The 22,998-nt window shown below is 36.6% G+C and overlaps 2 protein-coding genes across 5 annotated transcripts in view; one reads left to right on the plus strand and one right to left on the minus strand.

The window, feature by feature from the left end:
• MOCOS (molybdenum cofactor sulfurase) overlaps window positions 1-20,856 on the plus strand; it is a 50,828-nt gene extending 29,972 nt beyond the window's left edge. For all 3 annotated transcript variants that reach the window (XM_087894034.1, XM_034416344.3, XM_087894035.1), the window contains 8 exons: window positions 753-1,205; window positions 2,773-2,935; window positions 11,264-11,345; window positions 14,140-14,261; window positions 14,693-14,798; window positions 18,484-18,610; window positions 19,252-19,356; window positions 20,585-20,856. In XM_087894034.1, coding sequence (XP_087750160.1) covers window positions 753-1,205; window positions 2,773-2,935; window positions 11,264-11,345; window positions 14,140-14,261; window positions 14,693-14,798; window positions 18,484-18,610; window positions 19,252-19,356; window positions 20,585-20,722 — 1,296 coding nt within the window. In that variant the 3' untranslated portion in view covers window positions 20,723-20,856. The remainder of the gene's footprint in view (window positions 1-752; window positions 1,206-2,772; window positions 2,936-11,263; window positions 11,346-14,139; window positions 14,262-14,692; window positions 14,799-18,483; window positions 18,611-19,251; window positions 19,357-20,584) is intronic.
• FRRS1L (ferric chelate reductase 1 like) overlaps window positions 3,291-22,998 on the minus strand; it is a 61,279-nt gene continuing 41,571 nt past the window's right edge. For both annotated transcript variants that reach the window (XM_034416353.3, XM_034416347.3), the window contains exon 6: window positions 3,291-3,504. In XM_034416353.3, coding sequence (XP_034272244.1) covers window positions 3,415-3,504 — 90 coding nt within the window. In that variant the 3' untranslated portion in view covers window positions 3,291-3,414. The remainder of the gene's footprint in view (window positions 3,505-22,998) is intronic.

Genomic DNA, 22,998 nt, shown 5'->3' on the forward strand with positions numbered 1-22,998 from the left:
TTACTAACTTCCCCACTTAATGTTTGTATCATCTGCACCCTCATTTAAACGATTAATGAAAAAAATATTGAGTAATATAAGACTCATTTTGATGTTAAGCAAGGTTTATGATAAAACATCTTGCTTCAGTTGAAGTAAAACCATCAGTGTATACTTAGCTGGAATTATTGTTGACCCAGTATGTTTCTCATTAATTTGTCCTGACATGGAATTGTAAATGTATTCCAAATTACCACTGATATATATGTTATCACTACATAAACATATTTTGTCATTGTTCTGAGATTATTAAATTTTCCTTTTCTGAAATCTTACATATACATTTTCCTAGATTCAGCTTCAGTTCTTCTTAAGATTAAGAACACCAGTATTTCATAGTCAGTTAATTCCAAAGTTCCTGCTACTTCCAGAAATGAGTTTTCCATATTGATCTGTACAGTTAAAGATAGCTGATCCTCTTCTGTCTTCTTCTATCATTTATGAACACAATATCCACAACTGTCCAAACTTCTATAATCTCCTGTCTCTGTGATGAATGATCTGTCACAGATCATGAATAATCAGGAATGCAATTCTATATAAAATTAGGTAAAGAAAGATGGTTCTTATTCTGGAAGAGAGATCACTAAATCAACTATGTCCTTAAAACATTTAGACTATGTTTATAAAGAATCTTTCTGCTCTAACTTTAGTAAAATTTGTCATATTTTAATAAAATTTACAAAATATCTTTGTATTTTGTTCCTAAATAGGCTGGTCATGTGTGTGGAGATGACATAGATGTAATTGATGGACATCCCACTGGGTCTGTGAGAATTTCATTTGGATATATGTCTACATTTGAAGATGTCCAAGCCTTTCTGAAATTCATTATAAGTATTAGATTATCTGCTTTCAATTTAGTAAAATGTCCACTCCAGACAGAGATTGTTCCAAAACTCACATCATTTCCCATACAAAATGGCAACATTCATGATGACAAGAATGCAACTGAACAGCATTTGGAAAGGATAATCAAGAATTTACAGCTAAGTCACCACTATGCATCAGTGATACCAGAAGGAAATGTGCATTTGACTAAAAGTTGTGCAGAAATCAACATACCTAAAGTTTTTACTAATTCAGTAGAAGTGCCAAATGGTAAAAAGACAATTACAATCACCAATATTTACCTGTACCCAATCAAATCATGTGCTGCATTTGAGGTAAATATATTTACATCAACTTGATGCTCAAAGGCATCTGCAATTTAAAAGTTAATAAAAATTGAGGGTAAAACAATTCACCTTCATTTAAAGTATTTTCCTATATAGCTTTTTTTTAGTAATTCAGAAACATAAACTTTGAAAAGGAAGATTCAAATGGGTAATGATATAACCAATTCAATGCTATACAAGTTTCTAGAGATTGCTCAATTTAATAAAAGTATTTACACTCAGATATTTATTGGATTAGAATCTTTAATAAATAATATGTAACAAATAAAGATAACCTGAAATTAAGCTTTTTACTGCTGATTTTTTAAAAAATCAGTATAGAAATGGCTTCTTTTTGCCTTTTGGCAATTATAATTTTGCCAGAATAATTTTTTAAATTATGTATAGATTCCAGAGTGTAGTCTTGGAATGTTTACATAAAAGTGATGTAATAGGTAGCAAAATATGTAAGCTTTTGTTTAAAATGCAATTTCTGCAATTTGCATGATTACTTAAATTAGACCAAGAGAAATTAGGTCAAGAGAAAGTTTATTTCAAAATTATGTTAATGTATACATTGAAGTAAATAACTCAAATATAATTAAAATTAACTAAGATATTCATTGTTACAAAGAGAACTCAAAATATCCCTGTCTAATTTTTGTTTATCACATTGGAGTCTTACCCATGCCTCACTATTGACACTAGTTATAGTATTAGAAAACTTGCTTTTTTCTCTCCCTGGAATGTATGAATAGCCTATGACTTCTTTATTCAACCTTTTTTTAAAAAATGAAACAATTAGGAATGCACTACAGTAAGCAGAGGCCCAGCAGAAAGAGACGAGACAAATAGTTTAGGAACAGGTAACTGTTGCTTTCCACATACCACTCTTACCAATCACCATGCTTCCAGGACTGTTGAAAAGTGAGATCCATACACCTGAAATGTCCCACATTGTTATTTTTCTTTTAGTTAATATTTTTAACATTCAGTGTAGGATTATTTTGCTTTTCTCTGTGAGGAAAAAGCAAATAGGAATTTTGTTTCATTTTTTACACATTCCAAGAAGGGATAGCTGCTTCAAAATTAAACCAGACCTTGTTTTAGATTGCTAAAGCATTAGAATGCAACTTTTTATTGGCCATCAAACCAAGCTTAATAGTATCTTCCAAGAACTTTAGACTGAATTGAAGAGTGTAGGATATTGACATGGCATTGGTGAGATTATAGCATTAATATACAGACTAGTTAATGACTTTGGAGTAGAAATGCTTTTTAAAAAACAACAACCTTTTTTTAGATTAAATGGTTTAGCAAATCTTTTAAATTTGCTACATAGTTTTCTTGTTTCCAATTTCTAAATAGCAGAAAGTTGAAATTTGACTATGCATTCAGAAAGAAGCCTGCAAGTGCAGAAAGAAGTTGAATTGCCTTAAAGTGTGCCATAAGACAATATACATCCCTTACTGTTGTAATGAGCTGAAAATAAATACACGTATATGCCAGTTTTTTAAAAATGTTATTCAATGTCTGTTGAGTAAATAACAGTTCAATTTTCCTTTACCTTCTTCAGGTTATGCAGTGGTCTATTGGAAACCAAGGCTTGGTATATGATCGTAACTGGATGGTTACAAATCAGAATGGAGTTTGTATTACTCAAAAGCAGGAACCACGACTGTGTCTTATACAGCCTTTAATTGACCTGGAGCAAAATGTGATGATCATTAAGGCAGAAGGTTCGTATACACAGATTGTTTCTTCTACTACTGCGAAAGGGTTATCAAAATATTCATCCTATAAGATTATTATTTTATAAGATTATTATTATAATTATTTTAATCCTATAAGATTATTATTATTTTAAATATTCATCCTATAAGATTATTATAATCTTAATAGATTATAATATATTAAAAGAGATTATAAATCAGGAGATAGTGGTTCTATATTTGTGTTTAGACTTCTGGAAAAAAATATTGAGGCATAGCAAATTAAAATCATTACTCTCTGTTTCAAGATATTCTTGATAAATATTAGATTTGTTAAACTAGCACTTTGAATTGGATACAGAAACTGACTGGCACACAATGCAGATGGCAAAGTACCAGCATAATATATTGGTATCTGTCAGTTCCAGTGAGCAATCTAGCTGCCTCTGTTTTGAATTAACTGAAGTTTCCAGACCATTTTCAAAGGTTGTCCCACATACAGCGTATTACAATAAATTGACCAGGGAAATTATTGGAGCATGAATAAACTGTTGCAAGGTTGTCTCTGTCCAAGTGTAGAGAATAAAGAAGATGACCTTGATGGAGAGAGGGAAGATCTGTTATTAGGCAATAGGCAGATAAACATTGCAAAAACCCAGATGGGTTATGGATCTGAAAACATTCAAACAGACATTAACGAAGAAAAAGAGAGAGGAGGAGAAGCACATCAGGCCTGCAAGATTCTGTAACTGTAACCAAACTGGCATCTGCTTCTTGGTCTTGGTCTATCTTGTAAGGTATTATCACAGTTAGTGAAAAGCACCTTGTGACTTGGGTTTATAGTGACAGGGATGGATATAGGAACATTTCCAAACTGTAAACCTTCTCCTTTAAGGTGAGCGCAGACCTCTCTGGAACAGGCAGGGCACCACTCAGCTATACGGATACTTACCAACAAACAATATTTGTCTTGCTTTGTCTGGATTGCGTTTCAGTCTAATCCATTATCCTGTCCAAGCTTGGTTCAGAACACCAACTGTTTCACCCATATTAAATGAAAAGGAGAGGTAGCTGTAGGAGATAAGCAAGCAGAGCCTGAGGCAGGGGTTAGGGTCAGGGTTAGTGCATCGAGTCCCTTTGCACACACAAGAGATTTGTCCAGCCCACCTTGAATTCCATTGACTCTTAACTTTAGCCAATTTGCTTTGACCATTAGAAATTCAGATTTTTGAGAGTATTAACATGCAATAAACCTACATTCATTTGAACTGCCTGGATTCCTGATTTCCTGAACTTGATGGTAGTTCTGGACATCACCTGCATATTGCTGACATCTCGGCTCACATACCTGGATAACTTCTCCCAACTATTTAAGTTAAATGTAAAAAGTCATATGGGATAAAATGGAGCCCATAAGTCTAATGTATCCTATCCAAATAGGAGTGGGAGCAGTGTAGTATAGTGCCTCCACATCCTAACACTGACAACCTGTTTAGGAGAATATTATCATTGATGGTACTGGAAGCTGCTGGAGAGGTCCAGAAAAATCAACAGGGTTGCCCTTCCCCTTTTTCCTGGCAGACAGTATTCTGTAAGATAGCCAAAATACTATTCCATACTGAGGCCTGAAATCAGACTGAAATAAATCTATAAAATTAGTTTCATCTAAGAAAATCTAGAGTAGATAACATGACAATGTTCAATATTGGCCACTGGTCTGGTTCCAGATTTAATTTCTGATCATGTGTCTTTTAAAGAAGCTGCAATTACTCTGCTCCCTTCCTCCCTCCCTATCTTATGTCATGCTGGACCCAACCTGAAATCCCTTCCTACTAGATTTTATAAGCCAAGAAAAAACAATAATAAAGCACACAGATGGTAGACAAAACACATCCAAGTACCTCGTCCCTCCTTAAAAACTGAAACTCATCCAGTAAGACAGGAAGGACATTTCTGTAGTTCCACTTCTATAAATGCATTTACCTGAAGATTCTTATGCAAATTCAAGCAATTTATCACAGATTTCTCAAAAACATACTACTAATACTGTACAACTATAGCTTTCTTTAGACCAGATTACAACAGGCCCCTTACCACTTGGAAAAACTCTGTTGGGCAAGGGGTGATAATGGGCTCCAAGTTTTATTTGATCATATTCAGCGCCAGTTTTTCTTCACTTGCATTCTAACTTTTCCTGAATTGATACTCCTCAGTTCAGATTAGTGTTGTTGTTACATGTTGTTAACTGTAGTTGGCCACCAGAATTGTTCTGGAACACTGTTTTTGTGGTCCCTCTCTTAAGAGATACTCCGTGGAAATCAAGTTTCACAGAATCAGACTTCAGGAAGATTGTTCTATGACATGGAAGAAAGGAATTTTAATCTTAATGTTTGTTGCTGTGGGCATATGTCTGCATTTTTTTTAAGGTATTAAACTTTTCAAAAACTGTATGTAGATAATTATAACAAGTAAGTGATTAAGGCATTGAAATAGGAGTGGGCAGATGTGACTTCTAGTCATGCCTCAAGCATAAGAAACCAGATGGATAACTTTGGGCCAGTATCAGCTCTAGGAAAAAGTTAGTGGCAAACTACTTCAACAAATGGTGTCCAGAACACTATGTAAACTTGTCCGTATAGTTGCCAAGAGTCAAGGAAATACAAATTAAGGGGCTGTAGTGGCACCTCATATCTAAACATTCATTTAAAAATTTGTCCTTATTGAGGGAGTTAATTGTTCTGTATATTAAACACTAAGAAGGCTTCCTCTGAGGAGGACATTCAGTTTAGCAGCCCAGATTGCCTCTGGTTTGGGAGAACCAAATCTAGACACTTCTGAAATTTCAGAGAAAATCCAGAGACAATAATTCATTCTGGATCAAATATTCATGTTTGTTTGTTAATACAATGTCTTATCAATTGCTGTTTGGTTAAATATAATAAAAAAATCTCCAAAGTTGGCCTATCTTCTGATCCAAAAAATCCAGATGATATTGTTTGCCAGTTAAATGTGATAAATCTATTCCCCAGTGTCCTTCAGTCCTAGGGATAACTAATTTATCACTTCTTCACTCAATTAGGTTTGTTGTAAAAAAGTGCAGGCTTGAATTTCAGCAATCAGCTCTGTTAGTTCTAAATCTGTACAGTCCATATTTCTTTCCAACGGATTTGCTCTTTCAAATCACATTTCTTTTGTGAATCTAATTTATCCAGAGCTACATGCATCTGAATTCCACAGCATTATCATTTCATCAAACTTTTTAAAAAAGCTTTCAACTAAGAATTGCATGTTAGTAAATGGTCTTTATCAGCCATGTTTGCTTGCCTGTAATCTGATACATTGCTGCTCTGTATAACTTGGCAACAATAAATAAGAGAATACAAAGAACAAACAACACAGAAGCAAAGAAAAGAAATAGATAAAGAATCAGGGATGATATTTTTGGGATATTTCTATCCAAAGTTAAGAGAAAAATTTTAAAAAAATAAGCTCCAAATATTTTGCAAATTAATAAAATGCAAAAACCCTGGGCTGAGAGTCTAATGTAGAAGTAAATCTAATAAAATAGCATGCCTTGTTTCCTTACAGAAAAACAAAAGCTATTCAAAACAACAACATAAAGGGAAAAAGATAAAGTCCAGCAGGGGGCTAAAATAAATTAGCATTCAACCAGCCAGTGACTTTTAAAGATAAAAGGCAAAGTGAAACAAAAAAATCAAAAATTGAAGTTAAAATTTAGGCATGCTTAAGATAACAAACTGCTAAGGAGGAAGATTGAAGACCAGTGACTTTCCGATTACTCCTGGAAATCTTCGCCTTCCCAGGTGGGTCAACAGCCATCCAAAAGCCATCTTGGGTCATTCCTAAGTGTTCTCTTTCAAATCCAAGAAGCAGCACTGCCAGAGAACCAGCTTTGGCAGCAAAATCAGCAGATTGTCAGCAGGAAAAAGAAAATTTTCTACTGTTCAGCAGCCATCTTGAGGAGGAGTCTCCTGCCTATCTTTTTTCCAAGGCCATCCTACCCAGTGGCCTTGGTGCAGTGCCAAGACTGAGCTTCAACTAGAGCATCAGCCAACTGCTACATCTCCAGTCAGCAGCCCTAGCATTGCTGCTGCCATGCAGAAATGCTGCCTTGTACCATTCTCCAAGTCATGTGAACCATGGGGAACAGCATAATTGCTCCATCATCCAGCATTCTTGAGGATCTGACACATGCTGCTTATCTTTAGATATTTTTCTGCTGCTGTTTGGCGTGCTGCACTTATCCAATATAGCTTCTAGTTGCAGTTTTTGGAAGCTGCGCCATATCCAGTTCTAATACAGCTTTGGAAGCCTTCCAAAGCATTGAATAGGCCATGTGGGGCTCTCAATAGCAAGAAATAAGAGCCTGAAATTAGGGTCTTATGTTAGGGTAATTGCACCATTCTTCAAGGAGCAATTGTCCCCATCCCCCAGCAGTTTTGATGGTCTGGTGCATGCTGTTTACCTTCAGGCATTTTTCTCATGCTGTTGAGAAGCTTGCATCTATCCAAGCCAGCTCCTAGTTACCCAGGGCCTTGATTCCCGAGCAGTAGTAAAAAATATATAAAAGGAGACATAATACTAGTCAATTTTGTAAGGCATGAGGAATTCAATAAGCTATATATATAAATTATAGTTTACATTTTGAAATATGTTGGTTCATGAAAATGGAATTAGTGTTTTATCAATTAATATTATGCCATTTATTCAATTAAATGCAGTATTTGTTAGTGGGAAGGAAAAATATGGTTTTCCTTCTGTATAAGCTCTCAAATGGCAGCTAGTCAATATATGATCCAGTGTCTAGAGGAGCACCACAGTCACATTTAGTGGAGGAATGGATTCTCTACCCCACTTAAACAGAGAATCTCAACAAATGCCATGTGAGGTGTGAATCCTATTCAGAGTTTTCAAGTCCTGGCGGATGGCATTGAAAGCTGCTAATTTTTGTGTTGGGTCAGATATATTTTTTTCTGGACATTCGATAATCCAGTTTACTTTCCAGATGGTGTGGTCTTGATACACTCACTATTATTATTCACTTTGTATTAATTACTATGGCTTCCAGTTTGTTTATATGGCAGCTGTTCATCCAGACAGAGCCGCAGTATTCAGCTGTTGAATATACCAATCCCAATGCTGATGTTCTAAGCATAGAAGCAGAGGCTCCCTGAAGTACAATATGCTATTTCTAGTATTAATTTTTGCTGCAGTATTTCTTGAAAGAGAGAGTTCAGTCCAGCACACGCCAAGGTATTTTCGAAAGGGATGGTTAGGCTGCTATTGAAGTATACTGTCGGGAATTTTTTTGCTTGTTAAGGTGGTAACACATTGTTTCTGTTTGGCTCAAGCTTGGGATGAGCCTCCACTCAGCAAAGAACTTCCCCAGAGCTTTTAGTCTTCTGTAAGACTAAAATGTTTCTTTTGGGTTGCTAGGACCTGGTCATCTGCATAAGCATATTTGGTATTTATCATCCTAGATATGCATACGTTGAACAATGTGGGAGCCAGCACGGAGTCCTGTGGTAGGCCATTATTTAATCTTCTCACTCCCCCCCCCACATTATTATTTGAAAAGTCCTGTTGCTCAGCGTATTATTAATAAGATGGATAGTCTTTTGACATGGGATGATGATCAGTTGTAATTTGTATAATAAATCTTCCTTCCAGACTCTGCCATATATTGTAATTAGGTCACAAAAACTGGTTTGGTTTTAAGGCCTCATTGGAATCCTGCTTCAGTATAACTTGGTAGGCTCAGCAGTTTCAATGTTGTCAAAATCCTATTTGTTCCACAGGGAGATGTTCTTCAGTTGTAGATCCTGTTAAGAGTAGTCTTCTAAGAGTTTATAGCAAGAGCTTAATAGAGCTATTGGGGAGTAGCTTTCTATTGTCATTTGGTTTATCCAGTCTTAAAGTTGATATCATTTTTGCCTTATTAAAATGTGTTAATAAGCAGCTACTGGAGACAATATGTGAGTAAAATATAATTTATTGATTTACATGTGTTGCCCATAGTTTATCTGGAATTCCAGGTGGATGGCATCAAATCCTGCTGCTTTACTATATTTGATGGTTTTGATAACAGTATTGACTTCATCTGCAAGTGAAAGGGCAAGAGTAGTCAGTAATGTGCTTTGCGTGTTTGTTGTAATGTCCTGAGCATTCTCTTGATGTAAGTGGTATGCTCCTTGTTTCTTGGGGCTTTGGAGTGGGAGACAATTCACAAGGCAACTTAGTCAGTGCTTATCTAAGGTGTCTATTGTGTTGGATGGTTAGCACCATCTGTTTTTTTTACAACAAGCTCCATGCCCTCCCACTGGATTTTTTGAAGTTTAGTTGTGGATGTCACTATCAGTGATAATTGCTCAATGTTACCCCTGATATAGGTTGGCATGCCATAACTGTGGTGGTAAACAGCACCTAGTAAATTGTATAATTGGATTTACTCCTACTTTTTCGTTTTCAGGATATGTTTTTTGGAAAATGATCATGTCGATGTGATTTTCTAACAGAAATGTGGAACTAAATTAGCTCTTTTATCTATTGAGTCCTTCAGCATTAAATTAGCATATATGAATTGTGTTTCCAAGCTTCCTTATCATCTGGATCTGAGAAGAGTCATTGTGATTCATATTCATGTGTTTGGGAGCTAGGAAATTTACAGTGTAATCCACAAAGTAGTTTGGCTGCCTGAAATTGCTAGCTCATTTAGTTCACACATTTGTGCTATCACAAATTCATGCACCACAGGGGGCAAATTAGCTCCATACAAATGGATTAATGGCATTCTGGGGGGATCATGGCTGAAGTCCAGACATCTTGTGTTTCTAGGGCTAACTGACATTCTGAGTTTGATCCCGGTTCCAGTCTTGCATCACAATCTATGCAGCCTAACTCTTGCCACTGCTATCTGTGCCCCCTCACAAAGTGGCCAATGCCCCAAACCAAGCTCAGGAGCTTGAGCTTCATGGATGTTGTTAATTTTCTGCCAATTCTTACTCCACGCAACTGAGCAAAACACAGTAGCCACAGATCTTTGCTGTCCAGTAAATAAGGTGGGTATTCCTAGCGTGCCCAATTCCCTAGGCAGGCAGAAGGGAGAGGGGAATAGGAGGAGCCCTCACAGCATTCTTGAGTTATTCAGGGGAAAGGCTATTGGAGCTCCGCAGCCATCCTCCGTTCCGGTCCACCATATCCACAGCTGCTGGGAGACTAAGTGGAGATGCCCAGTAAGAAATATAGTAATAAAGTAAGAGATAGAGTAATATCAAGACCAGGAAAAGCTTCAGTGGGAAATGAAGGGACAATCCTAGAGGAACTGTCTTTAAGGAAGCATGTCATGAACTTTGTAGGAGAGGCCAGAAATAGCAGGCAAACTTAGGAAAAAACCCTAAGGCTGCGATCAGTGCAATGGATAAGGACCCTGAAAAGATTCTGCAGCAGTCCTGCATAACGTATCAAGAGGCCCCTATGGGAGAAACGTAGTGAAATAAACCCCCCCCCCACCCCCCAGGTCTAGCAGGAACATCTACCAAACTTCATTAACAACCTTCTTGTTTGTTCTTCCTGTTCATACATTGAGGGAACTCACTCAATAGAAAATGGCTGTCTTGTGTTCCTTCTACAGACTATTTAGTCAGCAGGAAGCAGTCATTCACACAGGAGAATCAGCAACTCTCAAAACACACCTCTTGCATTTAGTACTGATTAATAAAAGTTAAAACCAGTCCTTTAAAAAAAAAATCATTATTACAAAAAATGAACTAGTATGAATAATGAATAGAATTAAAGTATTGGTATATTACAAGGATTTGACATTTGTATTCATTGAAAATGAAAACATCACTCCCAAATGAGTTATTAATGGTATTATATGATTAAGTATTGAACTCAGTACTAAATCCATGAAGAAGTACCATAAATACCGTTTCCCCTAAAATAAGACATCCCTTGATAATAAGCCCAATCAGGCTTTTGAGTGCATGCGCTAAAAATAAGCCTCCCCGAAAATAAGCCCTCCCTGAAAATATTTAAACACATGCGCAGCCAGTCCCTGCCATTTCCTCTAGTTAAGGTTAGGGGGACAGAGCTGGAAATCAGGTAAGATGGCAAGAGAAGCCCTGTCTTGCTCCGAGCACCCCAAAATAATAAGACTACCCTGAAAATAAGGCCAAGCGCTTATTTTGGGATTCAAAAAAATATAACACAGGGTCTTATTTTTGGGGAAACACAGTATTACAAATCTTGGTCTAAGTATCACTCTTTCAAATAGCCAACATTTCAAACAGATTTATTTGGTAATGATTTTTTTTTTCTCTGTTCTTTTCATAGGAATGAATTCCATTTCTGTACCCTTAGAAGAACATGGGGGAATTTTAACAGAAATCTGTCAAAGCAAAGTTTGTTCTCACAGGTGGGTAGACAGATGCAAGAAGTGAAAATTTACATAGTGAAAAACATTTCATAATGGAAAGGAGACTAGTGACTACCTTTGGGTATAACATTATTTCACTACAATTTCTCACTAATCTCAGTTATGTGAATGACCTGTAGATTCATGCATTCCTTATACATACACATGTGTATGTACACATGTATACATATGTGTCTTACAAGTGGCAGTAGTAGGGTAGAGTAACTTGTTATGGAGGACAACAATTTGAACACAAATCTGAACCCTACAAAAGATACAGGGATATCAATAGGTTGATTCTGAGGAAAAGGCCTAATTGCCTGAATGCCTGGAAACTAGTACAGGTAATCCTTGACTTAAGTGCCGTTAAGTGAATAACTCAGTCATTAAGCAAATCTGGTTCTTCCATTGACTTTACTTGTTGGAAGCCAGCTGGGAAGATTGCAAATGACAATCACATGACACCTGGGACATTGTAACTGTTATAAATATAGCCCACTTGCCAAGCATCTGAATTTTGATCACATGACCCTAGAGATGCTGCAATGGTTATTAAATGTGAAAAACAATCACGTGTCAATTTTTTCAGTGCTGTTATAACTTCAAATGGTCACTAAATGACTGGTTGTATTTTGTATTTCATGTACAGGTAGTACAATACAAGTTACTACGGCACTGAAAAAAAGTAATGTCCTTGCACTTATGACAGTTGCAGCATCCCCTCAGTCAAAATTGGGAGCATGGCAACTAGCATGTATTTATGATGGTTGCAATATCCCAAGGGTCATGTGATTGCCATTTGCAAACTTCCCTCCAATAAGTAAAATCAATGGGGGAAGCCAGATTTGCTTAACAACTGAATAATTCACTTAATGGCAGTGATTTACCTAACAACCATGACAAAAAAAAGATAATATCAGGTGCAATTAATAATTGCCTTGCTTAGCAGCAGAAATTCTGATTCCAATTGTGGTCATAAGTCAAAGATTACCTGTACTAGTTTCCAGGTGATTTTTTTTTTACAAGAAAAGTCAACGAGGAAATCATGTTACTAACTAACAACTGCAGTGATTCAACTGTGGCAAGAAAGGTCTTAAAATAGGACAAAATCCATTTAAAACTGTCTTGCTTAGCAATGGAAATTTTGGGCTTAATTGGTCATAACTGGAGAAATACTGTACTAAAATGCAGATTGAACTAAACAAACAAGAATTAAAGGAAAATAATTGTAGCACCTATAAGACTATAGAGAACAGGGAAATGCAAGATGCATTGCTAAGGTGACAAGGGGTTAAAAATATTTTTAAGTCCACAAAAGATAGATAATATTTGGAAGTGGCTTAGATAGATAGCTTATTCATTGAATTATACGTAGCAAGAGGAGGAACAACATACCATAATTCACAAGATTGTTGTTATATTCAATCTCAATAAAACTGGCTGAGCAGATTGATGTAGTACTTAGAGCAGGGGTCTGCGACCTTAAATACTCAAAGAGCCATTTGGATCCATTTCCAAAGAAAAGAAAACACCGGGAACCACAAAACCTGGGTAGGCGTGCCAACTCGATGTCACTCCCAGTCACATGATTACACTCCAATCATGCCTACCCAGGTTTTGTGGCTCCTGATGTTTTCTGTGGGAAACAGGTCTCTGTCTGTCTGTCTGTCATCTTTCTCTCTTTCTTTCCCTCTCTCTCATCCATCCATCTATCCTGTCTGTCTGTCTGTCTGTCTGTCTGTCTGTCTGTCTGTCTGTCTATCTATCTCTCTATCTTATCAGTGCTCTCCAGTTGCCCGAGGGCAGTTCCCTCCTTGGAGACAGCCAACAAGCAAACAAATGTGGCGCTCCAGAGGTGGACCTCTGAACAGCAAGAGCAGAACAGACAGGGCATGCCTCTTCTGCGCTGCTGTCGTGATAATGCTGGCCAACCTCTATATGCAGGTAGGAGGCAGAAGCGCTACTGAAGGGTTCCTGCAGCCGCTGCGCCTTGTGGGGAACCCCAGCAGGGTTTTCTTGCTCAGCCCTGGAAAGGCTCCAGCTGCTGGCACCACTGGGTTCCCCGCCAGCTGGCGAGGCAGCGGAGCAGCGCCTCCCAGATGGAAGGGATCAGACGGCAGTGGCAAGAAGTGGGCAGAGGCCGGCGGGTGGACGCCCACCCCTACCTGCTCCAGGAGGCAGGAACCACGCCATCCAGCTCAGTCATCTGGGTGCAGGCAGGTGCGCAGCAGGTGGGACAGAGCCGGGAGGAACACATGAACTAACCATTTGGAGCCGTGCTTGGCAGAGTTTACAAGCAGGCTCAGCAGGGCCACTTAGCGGGGAGGGAGACCCTGGCCCATTTGGTTTGCTTCCGTGCATCTTGGTGTTAAACCCAGCCAGTGGTGGGATCATCTGACAGGGAGCCACAGCAAGGGACAAAAAAGCTGCATGCGGTTCTGGAGTTGCGGGTTGCCGACACCCAACTTAGAGTATCAGGCTGGAAAGTGGGAGACTAGTTCCCCCATGGTACAAACATAGTTGAGTGATTTGGGGCTTGTCACTTTCTCTCATCCTTGGAACTGAGCAGGGAATTGTTCAGACAGTCACCAGGAGTGAACTCTCAAAGAAAGGAGAAGACTATATATCTCCTGTTAGAATTTTTGCATCTGAATGCAGAATGCAGTTATAACAGCTACAGCAAAATTCTGAGCTGCAATAAATGGATATTAAATTATATATTATAATTACAGTAGTTTTGCAGCCAAAGTAGACTTTGGATTCTAATTTTTTTTTTTACTTTTGTTCATTAAAGAGTACAGACATACGATTGTGGGGAGAGACTAGCTGATTGGTTTACTAAGTTTCTTGGTCGACAGTGTCGGCTCATTAGGCAGAGTTCAGATTTCAAAAGAAATTCTTCTAAGAATAAAAAAGGTAAATATTTTGTATCTTCATTAGAGAATAAATAATATTGCAAATATTAAAGACATAAGAGTTATGAATAAAAATCCAATCACCATAATAATATATGAACATTTTAGGATTTCTAAAATATACTTAAAAGCAATTTACTTTAATATTTTTAGTTTGCCCCAGTATTAGTGTACAACATATTATGTAATCAAAATGTTTCCAATTAATTAAGCCTGTTTAAAGGCTGTCCAATTTGCAAACTGTGACTCAGTTGTGGTGTTATGTATGATGGAATTGAACATAGATGTGCCTAAGGTAAAAGTTGCATTTAATAGATGGCTTCAAATAGAGAATATTTAAGTAGAAGCAATACTTAACTAGAAACTGTAGTAGATATATGGATTTTTTATTTTCATTATTTCTGTTATCACTTTATACTGTTTGTATTTTAGGAGAGACCCCAGCTGCAATTCCTTCACTTTCTTTAGCAAATGAAGCACAGTATCTCCTGATAAATACGACAAGTATTTTACAACTGAGAGAACAGGTTACTGCAAGGTAAGGTACTCAGTTTTCTTAAAAAAAAAAAAAAGCAAATTTCTTTGCTTTGGGCATTTTTATGTCACTTTAATAACCAAGATATTTCAGGCCAAGATGCTTAATTCAATCATGCAGAATCTGCAGGATGTGAAATTTTATCAATTTCAGCTTGTATCACATTGATGCCCCTTTTGAATATGACAAATAGAAAAAGGGAAGAATTTGCTTTACAATACTGTCAATGCTTGCATTATTTGTCCTCCTGTAGGCAACTTGATATTCCTGCATTATAACTTGCTTTCATAGAACCATAGGGCTAGAGGGCTGTAATATGAACAATTGGTTTTGTTATTGCTAGTAGAATTATAGAGTTGGACAGGGACATCAAGTTTAATCCCCTGTTCAATGCAGGAATCTAAATTAAAACATCTCAGACTGTTTAACTCTGCTTAAAATTGTTGTAGCAAGTCACAAACGTATAGTCATCCAGATGTGTAGACTGAATTTGCCATTTTTATTTACCGACCAAGTCCTTCCCAAAGTATAGGTAGATGTTGTTTGATGGGGTTTGAGGATATTGTTGCAAAATGTAAGCTGTTCCAAGGAAGCTGTCTTTTGCAATTGACTGGTGATTTTGTCAATGCCAATGATTATTCAAATAGTGGTCCAGATGTTTTGGGATTGCACCCAAGGTGCTTATGGTACTATGTTTACTTTCTTTTGCCATAGTCATTCTATTTCTACTTGAAAGTCTTTATAGTTTGTAATTTTCTCTGCTTCTCACACCTTTCTAACATAACTGGAGACGATAATCATACTTAATATTCTTCTCTCCTATTTTCTTCACAACAACCCTGTGCAGTGGATTAATCAGATTTGAATGTTACACTTGTTAATCCAAAACTACTATAGTATGATCGATTATGCTATTCCCCAAATTGTTTAAAGAGATATATGTGGACTGGAAAGTTCAGCCCATTAGACTTGTAACTAGCTGAACATCTGCATCTGAAAATTGCTCATAAATGGTTCTGCAAAATGAGTGACTTCCCTGCAGTGCTATACAACATCTTTATAAATGAGAATAAGAATAGCAGCCACATTTTGTGTGACTGGGTCATTTATAAGTAATGAGAAACCTCCTGGGTAAGGAGGCAGTGTGGGAATTCTTGCATGGCTGCTGTGAGAAATCATATCAGAATTTCTCAAAACAAAATTGCTTGACTTCACTCAGAGTTGGATTCTGAGCAAATCCTTTGGAAGTGACTAAAATATGTATGAGCTGAAAGAAATTTGAATCAGTTGATCCTGAGGAAATGGGCCGACTCCTCTTGGCTGTCAGCTTGCCTGTGTCCTGTATCTATGCCTCTTATGATTGTTTAAGGCTTCCTGGTTGGATCCAAGCAGTGATGAATACCTCTATGTGGGAAAGGGTTGTACTGCCTGCCTTGAATTGCTTGAAAGAGGCAGTGGCACTTCCTTCTCAAGAGATCATCTTTGGACTTAAGTCTAGGTTCAGTACTGAGACAGCATTGGTCATGCTTGTGGATAACCTCTGGAGGTCTCAGCTGTGGGGGTTGGGATTGGGAGGCACTTTTTGCAGTTGTTCCTTTCCTTTCTCTGTGGATTCCAATCAATGTTAAAGGGTACCAAAGGGTGCCTGAGGGCTTGAGTCATTCATTTCTTGTTTTTAACCTCTCAATGTTGAAGTACTAGAAATTCAACAAGAGACTGGAAGGCTGGAAGAGGTGACTGAATGTTATTTTAACCTCATTCCCAAATAGCAGCTCACTCGCCAACTCCTTCCATCAACACTCTTGATTGCATCCCCTATCTCCCAGCCCTTTTTCACTCTACCCCCATTTCTAAATACCAAGTAGTCCTTTGTGTGTGGGAATGACTACATGCACCTTCAAGTTAGTCTTGACTCCTGGTGACTAACCAGATGAGTCTGTACATCTTTCTTGGCAAGATTTTTCACAAATGATTTGCACTGGTGATTAGAGAAGAGACAACATCTTCAAATATTAGTGACTGAAACCTCAATGATTTTTGCATAAAAAAGAAAATATGAACTTGATTTGCTAATAGACAGAAGAGATTATAGAAAAAAGAGTCATGAAGTAACTTTAGAGAGAGAAGATAAAATATAAATGTACTTAACAACCATTATGAAAAATATTGGAGCCATTTTTCGTCTTTATATCTTTTTTTATACCTAGCTCTTTTTCCGTTTTCTTCCATAGTAGTCCTTGACTTATGATCAGTCATTTAACAATCATTCAAAGTTACAACACCCATAAAACACTTTCAACCATAATAAAATGTTGCACACACTTACTGTACACACGCCCTGTGACTGCATTTGGAACTGGTTCACAATTATGACTGATTGCCAAGTACCCCATGATCATGTGATTGCCCTCTGTAATCTTCTCTGCCAGCTTCCCCAGAAACTTAATTAGGAAGCTAACAGGAAATATTGCATGTGGAGGAGGTGGAAGGGAGCTGAAATCCTTTCATCGATTGCAGAAAAGGGAAATCCCTTGGAAAGCTGTGGGAACATTTGAGAGCAAAAGGACTATATATCTGAGGAGGGTTTCAGCTATACAAGGAACTGAAACCCTCCATCAAGTATTCCTTTTGCTCTCAAATCCAGCAGACAGCATGTTTGCTCTGTTTGCTTAAAAACCTGGAGTTAATGACTACAACTGGAAATGCTGGGATTGCGATTATTGAGCAAAGTAGACTCATATGCTATACACATCTCTCTTAAGAATTGCTTAACAATAATTACAAATTCCAGTCCCAATTGTCATTAGTCTCTTATTGCACTTTTACTTTTGTATGCTTGCCTGGCTGCCTGGCTGCCTTCCTTCCTTCCTGATTTCCTTTTTCAATTTTACTTTTCTAATTTAATTTGTTGTAGTTCTTGCAATTGCAATTGCTCTCTTCCTAGGGCTGACAGAAAGACTGGCTCAAAATGACCTAATTTGGCTTCATGCCTAATACAGGACTAGAACTCACAATCTTTCAGTTTCTAGCCTGATGATTTAAACCATTATATCAAAGTGGTTAGTTTTTCTTTTGAGCTGAACATTTCTTCAATATTGTTTTCTTCCTTTACACTTCAGCCTGGCAGTTAACACATCAAGATAAGTATTACAAATTTTGTCCTCCTTTTTCCAGGCTTAAGAAAGGAAAAGTTTTGGAAAGCTTGTCCTGAAGCTTCCACCTTTGCATGTAGATTACTGGCTTCCTTAAAGGCTAGAAAGTACCAGGAGAGGCTTGCAGTCTCCAGATGGCCAGCTCTCCAGTATTGGAACATGGCGTTGGCCCTTAATCTAGCTAGGTTCTTCTACTCTTCTGGTTTTTGGCTTTGCTGCTTATCTGCCTTGCCTCATGGTTGCTCCACTAGTAACCATATTGGCCAGGTTGTTGAGGGTTGCTATTACCTGTAACAGCATTTGCATTAGACAATTTTAAACTTTCTATTTTTGTATTTGTGGATTTTTATTGTAACTCTGCCTCTAATTTGCAATTGTTCTCAAGATTACTATATTTCACTTTTACAGTTAGACTTATATATGTTACATTTTATTATATTTTAAATAATAAACTATAATTTTACTAAATTAACTAAACTAAAATTATGTCTCATTCCAATTAAATTATTATTTTATTCTTTGTCTTTGTGAAACAGCCTAGGTGAATCATTTCTTCCTCAGGAATTAATTTATCGATTTCGGGCCAACATTGTTATCAAAACGAATGAGCCATTTGAAGAAGACTTGTGGGATCAGATTGCCATTGGTCCGCTACATTTCAAGGTATGGAATGGCTGTAGCTCTCTTTTGTAATTGCAAAGCCTAATGAGGAAAGACAAGATGCAGGAAACCAAAAGTGATCCTAGAAAACAATATTAGCTACTATATAGGTTTAATAGCAGCTTGTTTCATCTTGTTTATAGACTACAACCAAACTAACTTTGTTGGATCAAAGAAACAGGAACTGCAAACATACCTTGCCGTTTTCCACTGGTATTTAACAGTCTCAACTCAGGAGTAATACTGAATCTTCAAGATCAATAGCTTTGTTTTTCATAAAGTTATCTAAATCTCCTTCAAACTCAATTACATTAGTAGCGGTCACCTCATCCTGTGGTAATTCATTCATAGATTAATCATGTACAGGTACATTATGATCAGAATTGAGCCAAATCCATTTTACGCAATGGGCACAAAGAGAAACATTTACCTTTTAATACCCCATTATCTGACTGAGTTAGGAAAAGTTAGCATTTGTCTTGAATCAAGATATGTGTGGCCACTTTTTGAGCTGATTCAGCCCCAAAAGAGTTTAGATGATCTTTGCCACGGTCCTAGTAAAATTAATTGCTGGACACTTCCTGCTACAATTGCCCAGCATTCTAGCTGAATAATATTTCATAATTTTTCTATGTAAATTTCAGGTTTTAGGACCATGTCACAGATGCCTGGTTATCTGCATTAATCAACAAACTGGACAGCGAAACAAGGACTTTTTGCAAAAGTTGTCATCCATTAGAGACAGAAAGGTCAGTGTACAAGCACTGGTGTTTTAATGTTCCAATCTTCCGATCCTCTTCTTTTGCTGCTATTTTTCTTTACTGTAGAAATATTATCTTCAACTTTTTGTCATTATTTAATATATACAGTGTTCAAATGAATATTTAAAGCAAAGGTGACTGGTAATAAAATGGAAGAATTCTAAAAGGAATATCATTTTATTTAATGACGTGTAAGTACAAACAAAGCAGGAAAAGGTAGTCCTTGACTGCCTGTCCTAGCCTGATAACACAATGTCATTCTGGAGATGGTTAATGGACTACCTCCAACCCACCTCCTGCCCATGTGCATCTTACTGTCTTCTTCACCATCTTTGTTAATTTTAACTCATTTGCAATTTATTTATTGTTGTAAATATTTTATTTTGTTGTTTAACATATTGTAAACCACATGATCAGTTATTTATTTATTTATGTATTTATTTATGTGTTTGTTTGCTTATCTTCCACATTTATTTATACATACTATTTCTTAACTGCCTCTCTCCCTCATAGTTAAATTCTCTTTGTAAAGCTCTTTCCCTTCACCCCTCCCCCCAACCTCCCCCCGAAACATTCAGTTTGAGTATCACGAACTTCAACTATGGGGTCCCTCTAATAAAACATATTTGGGGAAATTCTGGGCAATTTCCTAAATTCTACAGATTAAATTCTGGAGATGGTACCAATTTTGGTCAGAAAAGTAGTATCTGACAAAATCAGAGAATAATAGAAATAAGGAATAGGAAGGAGCCATTATTCATCAATCATTTAGGCTAAGTGCAGGACTACAGAAATCAAATTGAATGCATGTGTGTTTAAACTCAGCTAGAGTACATATACAAAGGGAGACCATTATGTCTTTGAGTAATTATTTCCACTGATGAACCACTTGTTACAAATATTATAATATCCACTTAGAAAATCAGCATAAATTTAGAGAACATAAAATAAGAATGGTTGTAAGTATCATTTAAAATGTGGCTCTCCTTTTCTATTGCTTAGTATCTTCGTTTTAGTTCCTGGACTTTATATATCCAATCCAAGAGAACTGTAGGTTGATATTGCATAATCTACTTCATTATGGCTACTATAAGTAGACTACAATAATCTGAAACTATTTGTTTCCATTTAATGGTTGTCCTGATTTTTGCAGTCTAGTTTTGGAAGTCTTTATTTCATTTTATAAGCTGGCAAATGTGCTGTTTCTTTTTTTCAGACTAACTTTGGAATATACCTGGCAAATCACTCTGAGACACAAATCTCCCTTTCTAATACCTTGTCAGTAGGATCTGAGATCCTTATATTAAAGAACACTACATCTTCAACCTCAAATGAAGAGAATAAATCAGTCTAAGCAGCAAATGTATCTGTTTTGCAGAGAGTTCACATTTGTTGTGAAATTTCAATCTTCCTCAGTATTGGTAATATGCTATGATTATTTGTGAGCAATTTGGTGTTAAATCTAATAAATTCCATTCTTTCTCCCAACTATTTATATGATTATTTATATCTTTATGTAATTCTTATATATGTGTATTATTTAACATGCAGTATGATGTAAAATGTAAAATTTATTGCTTAACAAGTTGTTCTGCCCTCACATCAGCACCCCCAATAAGAGCAGGTTCTTTTGTAGTAGATAGCATTGCAGCTTCTTGGATCCTGAATTTAGTAGAGCTTCTTAATTTCCTAATGAGAGCCATCCTTTATGCTTTGGTATACTCTGCCCAGTTCTGCTTTTTCCAGAGCCATCCCAACCAAAATACAGCAGGAAGGAAAACAAATGAAAGCAAGGAGACAACAACAAATAGTATCAGGATGCCTGCGGGTACTCACAAGGAAGATAAGAAGCTCTAAATCAGGATTGAAGAAGCTGCATTATTATTAAAATTGTGCTAGTTTATAGTTACTAGAAATAATTACATCTATTTATTATTTTTAATAATTTTATTTTTATAATTTTATATAATAAAACAATTTTAATAGAACAATATAAGATATACAAACTGGAAGAAAAGAAAAAGAAAAAAATGCAAAGAAAGAAGGAAAATAGTATAATTTCTCCTTCCTTAAGAAAGCTATTTCCCTCTGGCAAGTATTAGCAATTACAAGTATTAGCAATTGCATAATCTCTTCTTAGCTAATAAATATAATTTTTTTCAGCCCATAACCCATCTATTAAAAATAGGCAACTCAAATAAGTAATCCATCCAGTTCAATCCAGTTACCAGCAAAAAATCCAAAACTATTTTAACTTTAACATTAACATGTATAAAATTCAACTTTCTACATCACAACTCTTAACTATAACAAAAATTAATTAAAAGGTCCCAATATTGTAATGCGTAGATAGTCCTCAACTTACGACCAATCATTCAGTAACTGATATTACAATCGAACACAAACAAATCTTATGATTATAAACCAGCAAAAGAAGGATAGAATACAAATAGGTAAAAATTTGAAAAGTTAAAAAAAAATACAAAATACACAAAATTAAAAAATGATAACGTATATGTAAAACCAGCAATCTAAAAAAAAATATATAGGGAGATAAAAGCTAATATAATAACAAAATACTGAACTAACAAATCATTAAGTGAGGTTTGATACATAGGCCATCATTTGACTGATTTCTATCACTGCTGTGCAAAACCTAGCAACACTATATTGATGAGATAAGGCTAGTACAAATGTCTATAGTATAAGCACTGTAGGAGCTCTGTTATTTCTATATGTCCAGAGTCGCAGGGGTATTGCCCCTTCAGGTAGAAAATTTTCCTGTATCTGCTTTCAGGAACAGCTCAGAAGAATGAATGAAGGCCCTCTGATGGCTAACTACTTCAAGTCTGAATAAGTATATAATGGGCAAGGCAGAATACCTGTTGGATTCACTGCCAATAAAAGTTGCAGACCTGGTTAGGTCCAGTTGGAGCTAGCTGCCTTCTATATGCTATTTAATAAGAGCTTTGGCCTAATCATATGCAATGCTGAGTATAGTTCTTGGAGAGAAGCCCAACAATTAGATTTTAGTTGTCCTTGCTTTGTTCCTTGTATTGAAAGTCATCCCTCATGGTTGAGGCCAAGGGGAAAAAGGATAGTTTAGACAATAGTTGAATATGATCATCCAAACTCTCACCTCAGATTTCATGGGCCTTTTTCCAACTTCAGGGTGGTATTAGAAACACATTTTAGGGACTTGAAGGGTCAACTTTAAAAATTTGGATTGAACAAATTCTAATGATTGCAAAGTTAGAAAAATGCCCCAGTTGGGCACCATAAAGTAGTTGTGCTATTGATTTGGCTTTGAATAGTTTTAGTGTTCCAGATATATAATGGCTACCTCTAGTCTTGAGGAATTCGAGAATGGCAGTTGAGTTCTACATTTTCAGCAACATCTCCATGGATGTTGAATCATTCATTCTACTGTTAGCAGAATGAACGATTCCCAGGTATCTGAAACAGAAGACCTGCTTAGTCCTGTGGCTATCCATCTTCCAAGCATGTCTCTTGGGCCTCTTGGTAAATGCTATGGTTTTGTTTTTGATAGTTGAGTACTAGCCATACTCAACTAGAATACAGTATTTCCTTCAATACTTTGCTAATGTTTTAAAAGCTGTTTTAAGACCA

Source organism: Pantherophis guttatus, chromosome 4 (genome assembly GCF_059756535.1).
Source record: "Pantherophis guttatus breed Tessera chromosome 4, ASM5975653v1, whole genome shotgun sequence".
Lineage (NCBI taxonomy): Eukaryota > Metazoa > Chordata > Lepidosauria > Squamata > Colubridae > Pantherophis > Pantherophis guttatus.